Source organism: Ahaetulla prasina, chromosome 6 (assembly GCF_028640845.1).
Source record: "Ahaetulla prasina isolate Xishuangbanna chromosome 6, ASM2864084v1, whole genome shotgun sequence".
Taxonomy (NCBI): Eukaryota; Metazoa; Chordata; class Lepidosauria; order Squamata; family Colubridae; genus Ahaetulla; species Ahaetulla prasina.
In genome coordinates, this window is record NC_080544.1 from 7,225,907 (window position 1) to 7,244,203 (window position 18,297).

General features: G+C 41.0%; 1 protein-coding gene across 17 annotated transcripts in view; it reads left to right on the forward strand.

Moving 5' to 3' along the window:
- Window positions 1-18,297, forward strand: part of CAMK2G (calcium/calmodulin dependent protein kinase II gamma) — a 226,731-nt gene that overhangs the window by 117,836 nt on the left and 90,598 nt on the right. For all 17 annotated transcript variants that reach the window (XM_058188363.1, XM_058188362.1, XM_058188366.1 and 14 more), the window contains exon 4: window positions 18,160-18,214. In XM_058188363.1, coding sequence (XP_058044346.1) covers window positions 18,160-18,214 — 55 coding nt within the window. The remainder of the gene's footprint in view (window positions 1-18,159; window positions 18,215-18,297) is intronic.

Sequence of the window (18,297 nt, forward strand, 5' to 3'; positions counted from 1 at the left end):
AGTGTTGAGGGAATTATTTGTGATGCAGTCTATCCCACATTTTTTTAGTTTGTCAAGAAGGAGGTTGAGGTCTACTTTGCCGGATGCCTTGCTGAAGTCTAAGTATACCATGTCCACAGCATTTTGCTGGACTACTAATTTAGTCACTTTATCAAAGAATGAAATAAGATTGGTTTGGCATGATCTGTTTTTAACAAACCCGTGCTGGTTTCTAATTATAACTTCATTTGTTTATAAATATTCACAGATCTTTTTTTTATCTTCCCCCCCCCCCCAATATCTTCCCAGTATTGATGTTAGGCTGATTGGTCTGCAGTTTCCTGGGTCTGATTTTTTCCCCTTTTTTGAAGAGGGGAACTACATCAGCTCTTTTCCAGTCCTCTGGTAGTTCCCTGGTGCTCCAGGATTTTTGAAAAATATGGTACAATGGTTCTGAGATAATATCTGCCAACTCTTTCAGAATTCTGGGATGTCCCAGTGATTTATATTCAGCAAGATCATATAGGTATTCTATTACCATTTTCTTGCTTATTTTATTTATTTATAGTCTGTCTTTTACAGTTATGTTGTTGGGGTATACTTTCTTTTTGTGAAAAGACTAGTGCAAAAAAATTATTTAAGCAGCTCTGCTTTCTCTCTACTGCTTGTTACTTCCTTGCCATCCTCTCTTTTTAGTGGACTGTTTCCTTGACTTTTTCTTGTTATTTATGTGTTGAAAGAAACTTTTTTAAAAATTCTCTTTGATTTTTCATTGCAAATCTTTGTTCATTCTGAGCCTTTGCTTTCCTGACTTCATCTTTGCAAATTCAGGCTATCTGCTGATATTGTGCTTTAGTTATGTGTCCCTCTTTCCAATTTTTGTACTTACCCTTTTGATCTTTCAGTTTATCAGAGTTTATCAGAGAGATCTTTGTGCAACCATGCTGATTTCTTCTTGGATTTCTTGTTTTTCATTTTCAATGGTATTGTGCTGGACTGGGCTTGTATGATCATATTTGTTCTATTTTTTTAGCATTTTCATCCATGGAATTTTTCTTAGGGTCTCTCTGAGTTTGTTAAAATCAGCTCTTTTAAAGTTTAAGACACTGGTTAGGATTATATTCTGTTGCTTGCATTTGCCTTATATTGGATTTAATATGACATGGTCACTCTTGCCCAGGGTTTAGGTGACTTGAACTCCCTCTACCACTTCTTCTGTATTAGTAAGAATTAGGTCCAGTATAGCTTTTCCTCTAGTTCCCTCTCTACCTTTTGGATGACAAATTTGTCAGCTAAGTTGGTTAGAATCATCATTCTAGCCATTGTCTATCAACTGCAGGATGAAGGCCTTTTCCGCATGTTTCCAACCAATATTGTCTTGAGCTTTCTGTTGGGCCCGCAATACTTGCTGATGTTATTGATCCATCTTGTTTTTGATCTCATTTGTGAATGCTTTTTATCAATTGGAATCCATTCTAAGACTGCCTTAGTCCGCCTGCCATCAATTCTTGCTATGTGACCAGCCCATTTCCATTTCAGTGCTTTTACTGTCTTGATGATATCATGTACTGTTGTTCTCTAAATCCATGTGTAGGTCTTTCTATCTTGTCTTGTGGTGCTGATTATGTATCCTTCCATGGCTCTCTGCGCCACTTGTAGCTTTATCGATTGAGAGGTTAGTGTCCATGTTTCGCTGGCATTTGTTTGAACACATAGCACGGACTGATAGAAAACATTTCTCTTCAAGCACAGGGGGGAAAGAGGTTATTCTTGAAAATGATGCTTAGCTTGCTTGAATGCCTGCCAACCACATTTGGCAAATATTGGCAATTAATTTTCCTTAGCTAAAAACTTCCAATAATTCCTTGGAACTTTCAGAAGTTGGTGCGTAACATATTTGCTTTTCTTAAGCAGATCTTTACCTTGAAAGGCCGACCCTGGCTTTTGCCTTTTGCAGCGATGACATGAAGTTCGTTCTGGAATTCAACAATATGGATGTCCCCTAGATGCCAGGAAAGAGTTACTGTTTTCTGGAAGCTCTAAAACTTACATCACTCATATTCCTTGGCTGGGTTGCAGAGATTAAGAATTTTTTAATGTGCTTGTTAATTTACCGTCTATATGTCCCTAGGGTAATCTAGATGAGCCATAGCTAGCTATTGGAGCAGGTTCTTTCTGAAGAATTATTTGTAGTACACCTTATGCTTTCTAAGACAAATGTTTAATTAAAAGCTCAAGTCTTTCTGGAATTTCCAGAACTAGCGGCTAGAGAAAAATCTGACCCTTTTAATATAATCATGAAAGCTGGGGGTGGGAGGCTGCACTGTCCTTGACAGATTTTATTTAAGAGTATATTTTTACTGGCAGCTATGTTGCAGCCCTGTTGGCAATGCTTGGCTGCTCAACCTGTGGCTGATGATGTAAGCTGCTCCCAGCCTTTTCTATCTGTGTCCTGGCTGTGTTAGTATGAGAGGGTTGTGGCCCTCAGAGGCAATTGATCTATCGGTTATATTGCTTTCATGTAGCCGTATTTCCTTTACCACTGTTAGATCATGTATCTTATATTTTTAGCTTCAGCATATCCTGATGCTGAAGGTAATATTTTGAGTAGTATGGAGTTTGTTTGTTTTTTCTTGTCCCCATTCCATCATGTCCATTTCTAAGGCACTGCCTCGACAGGACCCTGCAGTTTTCCTGTTAAGAATTTTTTCAGAAATGATTTGCCATTGCCTCCTTTCTAGGGCTGAGAGAAAATGACTGGTCCAAGGTCACCCAGCTGGCTTTGTGCCCAGCATGGGACTAGAACGCACTGTCTCCCAGTTTCTAACCTGATACGTTAACCACTATACTAATCTATCTCTCAATTCATGTAATTTATTTTAATTCCATTTCTCCGATGGCCAGTCAGTTTTCTGCAGTCCCCCAATTCTCCGTTCATCTTAGTAAATTGTGAGAGAACCTGTACAGCTCCTCTTAGAGATGAGAAGGCTTGCGAATGGCTCTTTGGCAGGTATCTAGGGCAAATGGTTCTCAAGCTGTGGTCTGTGGACTCCTGAGGGGCAGCAACGTCATCACAGAGGCTCCATGAAGGCTTGAAGAAATATTATATAATTATAACATTATGATTTATGATTTATAAATGATTTATATTGATATTGATTGTTCCTGATTGCTTATTTGTACCCTCTGCTTATCATTAAGTGTTGTATCATTAAGTGTTAGTTAAATTGTACCCTATGACCACATTTGTGTTGTAAATGTTGTACCTTGATGAAGGTATCTTTTCTTTTATGTACACTGAGAGCATATGCACCAAGACAAATTCCTTGTGTGTCCAATCACACTTGGCCAATAAAAAAAATTCTATTCTATTCTATTACAATTTAAGCCTTGAGATAAATTTTGGTGACCAAAAAAGATATTTAAAAGGGTGAAGAAAAGGTTGAGAACCACTGATCTAGGGCAGGGGTCTCCAACCCTGGCAACTTTAAGCCTGGCGGACTTCAACTCCCACAATTCCTCAGCCAGCAAAGCAGGGGCCTCCAACCTTGGCAACTTTAAGACTTGTGGACTTCAACTCCCAGAGTTCCTCAGCCAGCTTTGCTGGCTGAGGGACTCTGCTAGTTGAAGTCCACAAGTCTTAAAGTTGCCAAGGTTGGAGGCTCCTGATCTAGGGAATATGATAGAAATGACTTTGATTACATGGCTATTACCATCATTCATTGAAAAAAACTTCCAAAGTATTATGCAGGTTATTGTTGCTTGGCATTACTGTATAAAGATCTCTGTTTTCAGCAGCGCTTCAGGTGCGTCCATCATTTGCAGTCCTAGAGCAATTCCAGTACTATAAAATCCTCCCACGTCTTGGGTGGCAGCAGAGGCTGTTGAATCTCATAGGTTGTTGGTGGTGGTGAGAATTACCCTGCAGCATTGTTACTGCAGAAGAGCTGTCAATGACTTTCATGAATGGAAGTTTAGAAAGTTGAATTTTAATTGATGGATGGCGGGAGCTTAAAAAGGATTAAAAAGCTTGGCTTTAATTTTGTTAATTGGCTGGGCCTGCACAGCTCGTGGTGAGTTTAGCTTTGCAAATACTATAACCCAATTAATGCTGGGATTAGTAGAACTGAGATTTTAGCCCTAAATAGCCACGGTGGTCTGGGGTTAATTGAAGGTGCCCCAGCCATTCTAATAGGAGCGAAAGGTCTTCTACTATTAGAATTAGAGAAGAAATAAAAAAACAGCCTCTGAGCTGCCCTAGGAATCTCTTCCTTCTTTTTACAACCTCACCAGCCCCACTTGCTTGGGAGACTGGGAGGAAAGGGGGCAAGAATGAGGAAGCCCCTTCAGCTCAGCCAATCCAGCAACTATTTATTTTATTATTTTATTTTATTTTATTTGCATTTATATCCCGCCCTTCTCCGAAGACTCAGGGCAGCTTATACTATGTCAAGCAATAGTCTTCATCCATTTGTATATTATATACAAAGTCAACTTATTGCCCCCAACAATCTGGGTCTTAATTTTACCTACCTTATAAAGGATGGAAGGCTGGGTCAACCTTGGGCCTGGTGGGACTTGAACCTGCAGTAATTGCAAGTAGCTGCTGTTAATAACAGACTGCATTAATCTGTTGAACCACCAGAGGCCCTAACTAATTCTGACTGGACCTCCTGTTTCTTGTTTTTTAACCTTTTCTACAAAAATATTCTTTAAAAGGTAAGGAGGGATAGTCACTCAGCCATCTTTGCAAGGACTTGCACAGTATCAGAAATTTCTAGCTCTTGTTTGACCTGGCCATTGTGGCTTGATTTACCAGATAAGTAACAGGTACTCTGTTCGGGTCAACTGAGTTTTTGACATAGCTATTGATCAGCATTGTTTATCTGCTGCGCGCACACGTATTAAAAAAAATCAGTAAAACTCTATATAAATTCCATTTGAGTTTTGATTTTGAATACAGAGATAATGGAAACAGTATTGATTCACACCCTAGTTATCTAAAACGTGTTGTGTAGTCTGTGGTATTAAGTGATTCAAAAATATTTTTTCATGGCCAGAACCAATTTTTGAAATTGATTTGACAAAGGTATTTTAGGATGTGTAATAAGACATATCTTTTTCTTTCTTTTCATTTTTCTGTGTTTCTATTTGAACACAGTGTAGGGTAACTGGGAACTGCATTGCTTGGGAGTGCATATTCTCTACTCTTTCCAGTCTCAGTTGGCCTTGTTTGTTTTTAGCAATCTTGCCAACAAGCTAAATTGGCCGAATAATGCCATGGTGACACCCCATTCATTATGTGATCTCCATCTGGATCAATTACATTACCAAATAAGGAAAAAATGGATGCATTTTATGTTTGTTCTAAGTTAAACATTATGCAAATACGGTTCCAAACATTAAAAATATAATTACAAATATACATTTGTATATTTGGTTGAATAATTTTCGTATATTAAAATGGAAGAAATACCTAAACAGTGCATAAGAGTCATAATCTGGAAAAATTCCTATAAAATTAATTACGTTTAGCTTTATAATGCTAATATAAAGAGCCATGGCTAATGAAGATGCAATTCATTTTTACATAATTTTTGCCTGTTTTGCTTTGTAAATTTTCACATTTTCACATTTTCTTAGATCAATGTTTAAAAATAGCTGTCTCTCTCTCGATATTAATATCTTTAGACATATTAAAACTCATATGGCCTCTTCAAGATAATCCAATAGTGTCAAACCTGCCCCAATCTGATCTCTTAGGAAAGAAAGACCTTCAACTCCATTTGGTTAAAGCTTTATTAAGGATGTTGATTGAAGCAAAGTCAAGCCAGCTCTGAAATTTCCCGCGCTCACTAGATACAAAATTAAGGTGTAGGTTCCCCTCCATGACCAGTCTGTTTTCCAGCCAACCCAAGCTCGCCAAGGTATTGTCGTGTCCCACTCCTCCGCTGACGGCCGGGTCAGGGAAATCCGAATCAGGTGTGCCTCTGCAGCTCTGCCAAAGTCCTAGCAAAGTCCTCAGGGCAGGCAGGAGACCAGAAAGTGACTTCAGCAAGATATGTTAGACTTTGCCTGACTCAGAGAATGCCAGAAAGCAGATCCTTTATATAGGCCATGGGGTGTGGCTCCATGACTCAGCACTTATCCAGGCCTGCCCCTCCCTTCCTTCTGTTGCCTCCGCCTATCAAGTCTTCTGACGCGAGGGTCACTCCAATCGGTAGCTGTTGGTAATTGACCTTCCTCAGGCTCACATGCTGTGGAGGAGGGGGAGGGGTCTAGTTGCTCCGTTTGCCTGGGCATGGAGCCAGAGCTGGGGGCTGGAGATACTTGCTCTTCTTCAGCCTGTCTGGGCATGGAGCCAGGGCTGGGGCCGGGAGATGCCCCCTCCTCAGCCTGTCTGGGCATGGAGCCAGGGCTGGGGCCGGGAGGACATTCTTCAGCGTTCAGAAGCAGATAAACAGACCCCGGCTGCGGTGAGACCGGGCAAGACACAACAGGTATATACTGCACGAATATATAAAAATTTGATAAATAAAATAAATAAATAATAAATAAAATACTGCACGAATCAAGAAGAGGGCCGTGAAAATATTTACAGATCCCTCACATCCTGGACATAAACTGTTTCAACTCCTACCCTCAAAACGACGCTATAGAGCATTGCACACCAGAACAACTAGACACAAGAACAGTTTTTCCCCGAAGGCCATCACTCTGCTAAACAAATAATTCCCTCAACACGGTCAAACTATTTACTAAATCTGCACTACTGTTAATCTTCTCATCGTTCCCATCACCCATCTCCTTCCACTTATGACTTCATGACTGTAACTTTGTTGCTGGCAATCCTTATGATTTATATTGATATATTGACCATCAATTGTGTTGTAAATGTTGTACCTTGATGAACGTATCTTTTCTTTTATGTACACTGAGAGCATATGCACCAAGACAAATTCCTTGTGTGTCCAATCACACTTGGCCAATAAAAAATTCTATTCTATTCTATTCTATGTTTTGGGAATTCTGAGATGTTTGGAGTTCTGCATATTTCTCAGGGGGCCTGACCATAGGATGCTAGAACAAACAGGGTCCGGCTGCTCTGGTCCTTATCACCTGTCATTCCCCACTCTCGATTTCCTATCACGTACACACAAGCGTTATTGTGCTTTCATCCTTCCCCCCACTTCTTTTTATGGCAGGATGCCTGTGAGCAACTCCCCCCAAGCCGAGCCAGGCAGATCTGACATTTTGCTCCCCTTGACAGAGACGTTAGTCCTGCAAGAGTAAAAGGAGAGGGGAGGGAGAGATAACAACATTCCCCAAAAGGGAAATTCAATGTCCAGAAAGGACATTGCATAGTATGTGATTGGATATAGTCCAATAAATGATAGGCTCATATCTAGGAGAATTAGTGGAAATCCAGTAAACATTAATTTTGTGTGAGTGTATACTACAGATTCAGCATGAAAGTCACTGGGAAATTCAAATCATGCCAAATGCTCCATCTAAAAAGGATATATTACTAATGGCTGATTGGAATCCAGAAGTTGAACTAATGGAGGAATCTGCAATTATAGGAAGACGTGAACTTGGTAAATAATGCAAGGGATAGATAGTAGAGTGTTGCAAAGATAATTGCTTATTCATTGCTAATATTGAAGATAGGGGTTGTTCCTCTGCCCTGGTCCTATTAGACCTCTCAGCGGCTTTCGATACCATCGACCATGGTATCTTGCTGCGCCGGTTGGGGGGATTGGGAGTGGGAGGCACCGTTTATCGGTGGTTCTCCTCCTATCTCTCCGACCGGTCGCAGACGGTGTTGACAGGGGGGCAGAGGTCGGCCCCGAGGCGCCTCACTTGTGGGGTGCCGCAGGGGTCGATTCTCTCGCCCCTTCTGTTCAACATCTATATGAAGCCGCTGGGTGAGATCATCAGTGGCTTCGGTGTGAGGTACCAGCTATACACTGATGACACCCAGCTGTACTTTTCCACACCGGGCCACCCCAATGAAGCTATCGAAGTGCTGTCCCGGTGTTTGGAGGCCGTACGGGTCTGGATGGGGAGAAACAGGCTCAAGCTCAATCCCTCCAAGACTGAGTGGCTGTGGATGCCGGTATCCCGGTACAGTCAGCTGAGTCCTCGGCTGACTGTTGGGGGCGAGTCACTGGCCCCGATGGAGAGGGTGCGCAATCTGGGCATTCTCCTGGATGAACGGCTGTCTTTTGAAGACCATTTGACGGCCGTCTCCAGGAGAGCTTTCCACCAGGTTCGCCTGGTGCGCCAGTTGCGCCCCTTTCTAGACCGGGATGCCTTATGCACGGTCACTCACGCCCTCGTGACGTCTCGCCTGGATTACTGCAATGCTCTCTACATGGGGCTCCCCTTGAGGGGCATCTGGAGGCTTCAGTTGGTCCAGAACGCGGCTGCGCGGGTGATAGAGGGAGCCCCTCGTGGCTCCCGCGTGACACCTATCCTGCGCAGACTGCACTGGCTACCTGTGGCCTTCCGGGTGCGCTTCAAGGTGTTGGTGACAATCTTTAAAGCGCTCCATGGCATAGGGCCGGGCTATTTACGGAACCGCCTACTGCTACCAAATACCTCTCACCGACCCGTGCGCTCCCACAGAGAGGGACTCCTCAGGGTGCCGTCAGCTAGGCAGTGCCGTCTGGCAACACCCAGGGGAAGGGCCTTCTCTGTGGGGGCTCCCACCCTCTGAAACGAACTCCCCCCAGGATTTCGTCAACTTCCGGACCTCCGAACCTTTCGTCGCGAGCTTAAAACGCACTTATTCATCTGCGCGGGACTGGATTAGATTTTAAAGTTATTGGTTTTAAGGGGTTTTTTATTATTTATATTGTTTTTTAAATTCGGCAATAGAATAAGTTTTTTAATTGTTGTTTTTTAATTTGTATTTATATGTATTTTAACTGCCTGTGAACCGCCCTGAGTCCTTAGGGAGATAGGGCGGTATATAAATTTGAAAAATAAATAAAAAATAAATAAATAAATAAATAAATAATACTCATTTCAAAAACATAAATACAGACTCTATTTTATGGATGACACCAGAATCCAACTGACTACGTACTAAGGAAGTAAAAATGGAGAGCTGCAATCCAGTTAACCAGGCTACTTCTAGATGTAGTTTGTAGGATAGAAAATAATGAATTATTGGTGTCAAAATATATTAGCTAAATTTAAAAAATGGAAGAGTATACTGTAGATTTGACCTGGAAGTCATATTGCCAGAACGTAGGATCTGTTTATAGAATAGATGTGAAAGAGAAGCTAAGAAACAGCAAAAGATAAAATGATTGTGAAACATTAAGGGGAAAAAATTCCAGAGAGGAAAAAATCCAAGTGACTTTCAAAATACTATATTGTAATAACCAAAGAACAGCAGAAAGTAAACCTTGAGAATAATACCAGCAGCAGTAGCAACAACAACAACAACAATAATAATAATAATTTCAATTGCAAAAGGCGGCTTTACTGGGGACAGCTTCCATCTGCAATGATATCTGTAACACCATCAAACTCCCGGAACTGCCTAACCCAGCTCCTTGGTAAGGACCCGATAGGTAGTCAAAAATGCCAAATCATCATCATCATCATCATCATCATCATCATCATCATCACCAATTGTTTTTAAGTGCTTGCCTAGGTGCTGTGCCTAAAGACCTAGGCAAGCACTTAAAAACGATTGGCGCTAACCAGATCACCATTGGTCAGCTGCAGAAGGCCACCTTACTGGGATCTGCTCGCATAATCCACCGATACATCACACAGCTTGGAAAGTATTCGACTAGTGATTAGTGATATGAAATCCAGCATAATTATCTCGTTTGCTGTGTATACTGTCATTTTGTGTGTAAATAACAACAACAACAAACAACAAATATAACAAATACAACAAAGCACTGCATGGACAGTTCCTTGAAAAGATCCAAGGAAAAGTAGATAAGGAAAAGATCTGGTTATGGCTGACCAATGGAACATTGAAGAAAGAAACAGAAGGCCTAATTCTTGCGGGCCAAGAACAAGTCATTAGAACAAATGTAATCACAGCCAGAATAAAAAAATCTGCTGATGATCCCAAATGCAGACTCTGCAAAGAAGCAGATGAAACCATTGATCACATACTGAGCTGTTGTAAGACAATAGCTCAGACCAACTACAAACAACGTCACAACACAATCACACAGATGGTCCACTGGAACTTGTGTCACAATTACCATCTGCCTGTAGCAAAGAACTGGTGGGATCATAAGCCTGAAAAAGTGATTGAAAATGAGCCTGCAAAACTACTGTGGGATTTCCGAATACAGACTGATAAAGTTTTGGAACACGATACCCCGGATATCACGATTGTGGAAAAGAAAAAAGTGTGGATAGTCAACATTGCTATACCTGGTGACAGCAGAATCGATGAGAAACAATTTGAAAAAGTCAACAGATATCAAGATTTGAGAATCGAATTGCAGAGACTCTGGCATAAACCAATGCAGGTGGTTCCAGTGGTATTTGGCACACTGGGAGCTGTGCCTAAAGACTTAGGCAAGCACTTAAAAACAATTGGCGCTAACCAGATCACCATTGGTCAGCTGCAGAAGGCCACCTTACTGGGATCTGCTCGCATAATCCACCGATACATCACACAGCTTGGAAAGTATTCGACTAGTGATTAGTGATATGAAATCCAGCATAATTATCTCGTTTGCTGTGTATACTGTCATTTTGTGTGTAAATAACAACAACAACAAACAACAAATATAACAAATATAACAAAGCACTGCATGGACAGTTCCTTGAAAAGATCCAAGGAAAAGTAGATAAGGAAAAGATCTGGTTATGGCTGACCAATGGAACATTGAAGAAAGAAACAGAAGGCCTAATTCTTGCGGGCCAAGAACAAGTCATTAGAACAAATGTAATCACAGCCAGAATAAAAAAATCTGCTGATGATCCCAAATGCAGACTCTGCAAAGAAGCAGATGAAACCATTGATCACATACTGAGCTGTTGTAAGACAATAGCTCAGACCAACTACAAACAACGTCACAACACAATCACACAGATGGTCCACTGGAACTTGTGTCACAATTACCATCTGCCTGTAGCAAAGAACTGGTGGGATCATAAGCCTGAAAAAGTGATTGAAAATGAGCCTGCAAAACTACTGTGGGATTTCCGAATACAGACTGATAAAGTTTTGGAACACGATACCCCGGATATCACGATTGTGGAAAAGAAAAAAGTGTGGATAGTCAACATTGCTATACCTGGTGACAGCAGAATCGATGAGAAACAACTTGAAAAAGTCACCAGATATCAAGATTTGAGAATCGAATTGCAGAGACTCTGGCATAAACCAGTGCAGGTGGTTCCAGTGGTACTCGGCACACTGGGAGCTGTGCCTAAAGACCTAGGCAAGCACTTAAAAGCAATTGGCGCTGATAAGTTCACCATTGGTCAGCTGCAGAAGGCCACCTTACTGGGATCTGCTCGCATAATTCGCCGATACATCACGCAGTCCTAAACGCTTGGGAAGTGTTCGACTAGTGATCTGGGATACGCAATCCAGCATAGTTATCTCGTTTGCTGTGTATACTGTCATTTTGTGTGTAAATAACAACAACAACAACAACAAACAACAAATATAACAAAGCACTGCATGGACAGTTCCTTGAAAAGATCCAAGGAAAAGTAGATAAGGAAAAGATCTGGTTATGGCTGACCAATGGAACATTGAAGAAAGAAACAGAAGGCCTAATTCTTGCGGGCCAAGAACAAGTCATTAGAACAAATGTAATCACAGCCAGAATAAAAAAATCTGCTGATGATCCCAAATGCAGACTCTGCAAAGAAGCAGATGAAACCATTGATCACATACTGAGCTGTTGTAAGACAATAGCTCAGACCAACTACAAACAACGTCACAACACAATCACACAGATGGTCCACTGGAACTTGTGTCACAATTACATCTGCCTGTAGCAAAGAACTGGTGGGATCATAAGCCTGAAAAAGTGATTGAAAATGAGCCTGCAAAACTACTGTGGGATTTCCGAATACAGACTGATAAAGTTTTGGAACACGATATCCCGGATATCACGATTGTGGAAAAGAAAAAAGTGTGGATAGTCAACATTGCTATACCTGGTGACAGCAGAATCGATGAGAAACAACTTGAAAAAGTCACCAGATATCAAGATTTGAGAATCGAATTGCAGAGACTCTGGCATAAACCAGTGCAGGTGGTTCCAGTGGTACTCAGCACACTGGGAGCTGTGCCTAAAGACCTAGGCAAGCACTTAAAAGCAATTGGCACTGACAAGATCACCATTGGTCAGCTGCAGAAAGCCACCTTACTGGGATCTGCTCGCATAATTCGCCGATACATCACACAGTCCTAAACGCTTGGGAAGTGTTCGACTAGTGATCTGTGATACAAAATCCAGCATAATTATCTCGTTTGCTGTGTATATTGTCATCATCATCATCATCATTATCATCATAATAGCCGCTCAAGAACAAGCACTACAAATTAATGTCATGAAAGCGAAGATACAAAAATCCACTGACAATCCAAACTGCCAACTTTGCAACAACAAAGTCGAAACTGTTTCACATTTAATATGTGAATGCAGCAAAATCGCACAAACTGATTACAAAGCTAGACACGACTGAGTTGCTAAATTAATCCACTGGTCATTATTTAAAAAATACGACTTACCTGTATCCAAAAAGTCATGGGAATATAAAGTGGAAAAAGTTATAGAAAATGAGAAGGTGAAGATCTTGTGGGACTTTCGAATACAGACGGATCGTCATTTGGAACACAATACACCAGATATCACAGTTGTCGAAAACCAAAATGTACAATTTATTGACATTGTGGTAATAGGAGATGCCAGAGTCAAAGAAAAAGAACTGTAAAAAAAATCATGAAATATTGCTACCTGGCCATTGAAACTACACAATTATGGATGAAACATATAACCGTGATACCCACTGTCATCGGGGCACTTGGTACCATGCCCAAGAATTTTACAAAACACATCAAGAAATTGCAGCTTCTTGCAATAATACCAACAGAACTGCAAAAAACTACTACTACTTGGAACATCGTGCATCTTAAGAAGGTACTTTGTTGATACTTAGGATGTTGGCAGCAACCCGTATCAACCATCAGTACCAGTCAATGGTATTTATGACACAACTTTAAATGTTCAGTTGACTGAGTTTCATGTTTAATGAATAAAAGAAATAACAACAATAACAACAAAACAAAACAAAATCTGGATAGTGAATGTTGCGATACCTAGACACAGCAGAATAAAAGAGAAAATCACAAAACTATTCTACGAATAGAAGTAGAATGGCTGTGGCAAAAGAGAGCAAAGATATTACCAACGGTAAGAGGTACCTTGGGTGTAATCCCAAAATAACTGGAGCACCACATGAACGTCATTGGCGTTGACATTATTCAACAGTAATCAGGATTGAAAGGGATGGACAGGCCCCTTGTGTAGCTTAAGATATTGATTAATGGGTTTGTTCCCTTAATAGTTGCTAGTTTGTGGATGCTTTGATTGTATGCAACTATTGTTTTTAATTCTTTGAAGGTGTCCAGAATAATTTGGAGTAGGGTAGTTTAGTAATTTAATAGGAGGTCTAATAAAAACAAATAGGCAAATTATATGCCTGGGGATAGTTACTGGTCAGTCCTGGACAAAATAAAGACAGATTAATTCATTGAGATAATGCTCAGCAGTCAGAACCTTGACCTTGTACTGAGAGAAAAACATGGACTAGAAAGAATGATTCTTGGGAGATTGAGAGAAATAGAAGAATGGGAAGATAAAGTGAATGGACAGAATTAAAATGATTGCTGGAATGCCCTCGGAACAGTGGTGGGATTCAAGTAATTTAACAACCGGTTCTCTGCCCTAATGATTTAGTGGTGGTGCGAACTGGCTGAATCCCACCACTGCCTTGGAACCTTTACAGATTGTTTCTGAGGAAATATCAAGATAATGGGAATTTGTCTATATAATCATTGGAGTTAGACCTGACTCGGTGACATCTAACTGAGCTGATTTTTTTCACAAGGTGGTTCAGCTGAATTCAAGATTTTTCAGGAATAATCACAACTAGTTCCAATTTCAATATGCATCGTTTTATAGATTGCAATTATTATGCAGTCTTCTTACTCTTTGTCAAGTCCCTATAGAATCTCTTCTGTTTATTCTCTTGGAATAACATTTTATTTTAGGGAGGAAGAGTTGATTCATACTTTACACTGAACTGCACTCCCTTATAAGAAACAACTTTTTAAAAGTCAAGATTAACCTATAATTGTTAAATTGGGGGAAGCACACTTTTCATGATCCCTGTTGCTTTTAGCCTGCAGTGTATAAATGCACCTGGCAGTCTACCACTCCAAGGTTATATGCTGATTTTATAATTAAATACTATAATTAGAGATTAATTCTTGAAAAGTTTTGCATGAATTTTTCTAGTGCCTAATTTTTTGTGAATAGATGGAAAATAGGTGTAAAAATAAAAGGTAAAGGTAAAGGTTCCCCTCGCACATACATGCTAGTCGCTGCAGACTCTAGAGGGCGGTGCTCATCTCCGTTTCAAAGCCGAAGAGCCAGCGCTGTCTGAAGATGTCTCCCTGGTCATGTGACTGGCATGACTCAACGCCAAAGGCGCACGGAATGCTGTTACCTTCCCACCAAAGGTGGTCCCTATTTTTTCTACTTGCATTTTTATGTGCTTTTGAAACTGCTAAGTTGGCAGAAGCTGGGACAAGTAACGGGAGCTCACCCCGTTACACGGCAGCACTAGGGATTCGAACCACTGAGCTGCCAACCTTTCGATCGACAAGCTTAACGTCCTAGCCCCTGAGCAACCGCGTCTCTATAGTGTAAAAATACCATGTATTAAAAAAAACAAGGTTCAACTGAAAAAATAGTTGAATTTTTTATGCATATAAATAGTTTTCAAAATAGCATCTTTAAAATACTTGTAATATATTAATATCTCTTTCTACGATTAACAGTTAATCGTTTTTATTCCACCTGAAGTTGAGGAGAGTCCGACCATTTAACTGAAGTGAGCTGTTCCTTACTTAAATGTCTATGGAGATTCTCAGCCATCCAGGTCATGGTTGTCCCAAAGATGTTTCCCCTCACATATACAAAATAATGATGAGATTATAACATCAAAATACATATAATTTTGTTTAATTATGCTATCTAAGAACCTGGAACTAGGTAATGAACAACAATTATGTCTTTTTTGTATAGGCATTTAAATCAGGTGGGATGAAATCATTTTTGTATTACTATAATATTGATGTCATCATTCTTCCATTGTTGTGACTTTCCAATATATTTCTCACTGTACGTAAATATTCTAATCCTATTAATCCCTTCCATTTTCCAAGGTTTTGCCATATCTGACTGGCTATAACCAACTATAAAAAAATCCCTATTAATTCTTTATACGCCCAAAGATCATTTTGGTTATTTGGAAAAAATAATGAAGTCAGTTTAGAAATCCTGAGCAATCAAACAGTCTTATAGGACCACCAGACTTGAAAATATGTGCCCTTCTCCAGAAAGGCGGGATCCGCAGTCAGGAATGGTTAACTCCTCCTGATCTGATAGGACTGAGTCTGCCAGATGATAAGCTACTCCTCTTCCTCTTGCCTCCCAGCTTTCAGACTCAGTCTGATCGGACAGACACATTTTCTCTGAGCTGTTCCATTCAGACTGCTTTTAGCTGATTATTAATCTTGCCTAGCTCCCACTTTGCTGGTTGAGCATTAAATTTCCCAGCGTGAAAGGCGAGCCAGCCTGATACCACTGAAGGCTGCTCGGCAGCAGGGACACCGGGGAGAGAGCTCCCTGCTTTGCAGGTTGAGTTTCTCCCTTTCCAGTGTGGCGGGAGAGCAGACCCAATTCTGCTGAAGGCCCCAGGTGGGCAGCATCGCGGAGGGCACCAGGGCTCTGGCCCATCCTTCTCGGCTCCAAAATGGATGTAGGAGGTTTTCTAGGCCAGTTGCGATGCAATGAGATGGGAGGCTCACCTGTTAGTTTAAAAAAAATGGTCTTATGAGTAGTACTACTTGCGAGGAGAATAGCATGAAGTTACCATGAGGCCAGCAGCCTCTGCCCGAAAGCTGAGTCCTGCATTGCATCGCATCAGCCAGGCTCCTCTGCAAAAAACCCAGAAAGGTAAGTTGGGTGCTGCTGGGCCTTGAAGCCGGGTGAGGAGCAGGCTGAGTCCCGCAAGTCCCTTGGGTGGGTGGCCAGGTGGGAAAATGGGTGTTGGCTTACAGGCTGTAAGTGGCATCCATGGGCTGGTTGCTGCTGCAGATCAGCCTTAGGCTCCCTTGCTTGGGAACAGACCAAGGCTTGGGGGGACCCGACAGGATGGGTGGGCGGGAAAGTGGAGGTGGGCATTGCAGCATCCTGAACAATGGCAGGGCCCTTCAACGGCTGTAACTTTAAAACCAGACAATAGGTACCTTTTTTTTTGGTGGGGGGGTTTGTTCTGTTATAACTTAGGTTGCTAAGTAACCGATTGTAAGTCCTAGATTAGGTAGGTGTTATAAGAAGGGTTTTTAACTCATGTGGTCCTTGGCTGCCCTATAATATTTGTAAAGTTCTTTGTTCTAAAAACAGTAAAAACTTGATACAATGTCTAGCTGATTTTATATCATTGGTACTTACAGTATATGGATCTTCTGTTTTCCTCAAGGCAATATTTAGGTTTTCTTTCTTCACTGATTACACAGTCTACTGATTTTGATGCTGCTGTAGCTTTTTGTATTTTACCATTTAAAAAGAAAATAAGCACAAAGGATCTGTGTGTACGTTTGTGTGTGTGTGTGTGTTTGTCTGGGTCCATGGCTAAATAAGAGCTGTAGTACTGAGGAGTGAGATTTAAATTCTTTTAAATCTACAGTACTTTTTCCTGATCTAAATTGCCCGTAGCAATGCTGTTTGTGCTATGGAGGTGGGGTTGAGTGAAACAGCAGCTTTGACTTTGGGGAAATGGTAGCAAGGAAAGAAGAGGCTTTGTATCCAGTTCTCATCTCACTCTCCATGAGTTACCTTCTTATTCTTAATTCGAATGTACTTGCCTCCTACGTCTGAATGAGGATGCGTCAACTACATAGCAAAAAAGGCTCTAAGAGTTGTAATCTTGCGTAGCTTCTTTTCCAAAAACACTACACTACTCACCAGAACATATAAAACATTTGCTAGACCAATTCTAGAATACAGCTCGCCTTTTTGGAACCCTCACCACATCTCTGACATCAATACAATTGAACGAGTCCAGAAATATTTTACAAGAAGAGTTCTCCATTCCTCTGAAAACAACAAAATACCTTATCCCACCAGACTTGAAATCCTAGGCTTAGAAAACTTGGAACTCCGTCGCCTTCGACAAGACCTAAGTTTAACTCATAGAATCATCTATTGTAATGTCCTTCCTGTTAAAGACTACTTCAGCTTTAATTGCAATAATACAAGAGCAACCAACAGATTTAAACTTAATGTTAACCGCTTTAATCTAGATTGCAGAAAATATGACTTCTGTAACAGAATCATCAGTGCTTGGAATACTTTACCTGACTCTGTAGTCTCTTCCCATAATCCTAAAAGCTTTAACCAAAAACTCTCTACTATTGACCTCACCCCATTCCTAAGAGGACCATAAGGGGCGTGCATAAGCGCACAAACGTGCCTACCGTTCCTGTCCTATTCAAACTTGGCTCTTTTAAGACTTGTGGACTTCAACTCCCAGAGCTTTGCTGGCTGAGGAACTCTGGCAGTTGAAGTCCACAAGTCTTAAAAGAGCCAAGTTTGCAGACCCCTGTCTTAGGCTAACCATCTTGTCTCAGGCTCATGCTCCACCCGCGATTGGAGGTTGGGCCATTGCCTTAGGAATCCCCAAGGGCCCGTATGCATAACAGGGTTCGCTATTTTGTCACCACAAATATTTTAATAGTATTTCAGTTACAAAGTTGAGCATGGGAATTTTGAGAAGTAGTTAGTTCAATGGAAGGGAAAATATCAGTTAAAGGTGCTGCAAGCTTTTTTCCTGTTAAAAGTTGATGTCCCTCTGAAAAGTCTTCGTCTTTCTTTGCAGTGCGTCTCCATGAGAGTATCTCAGAAGAAGGTTTCCATTACCTTGTATTTGATCTGTAAGTCTGCTTTATTTGTTTTTGATCTTTGGTCAATGAAAAGTGTGTAAGGCTTGCAAACTTTTCTCCCTCCCTTCCTTTTT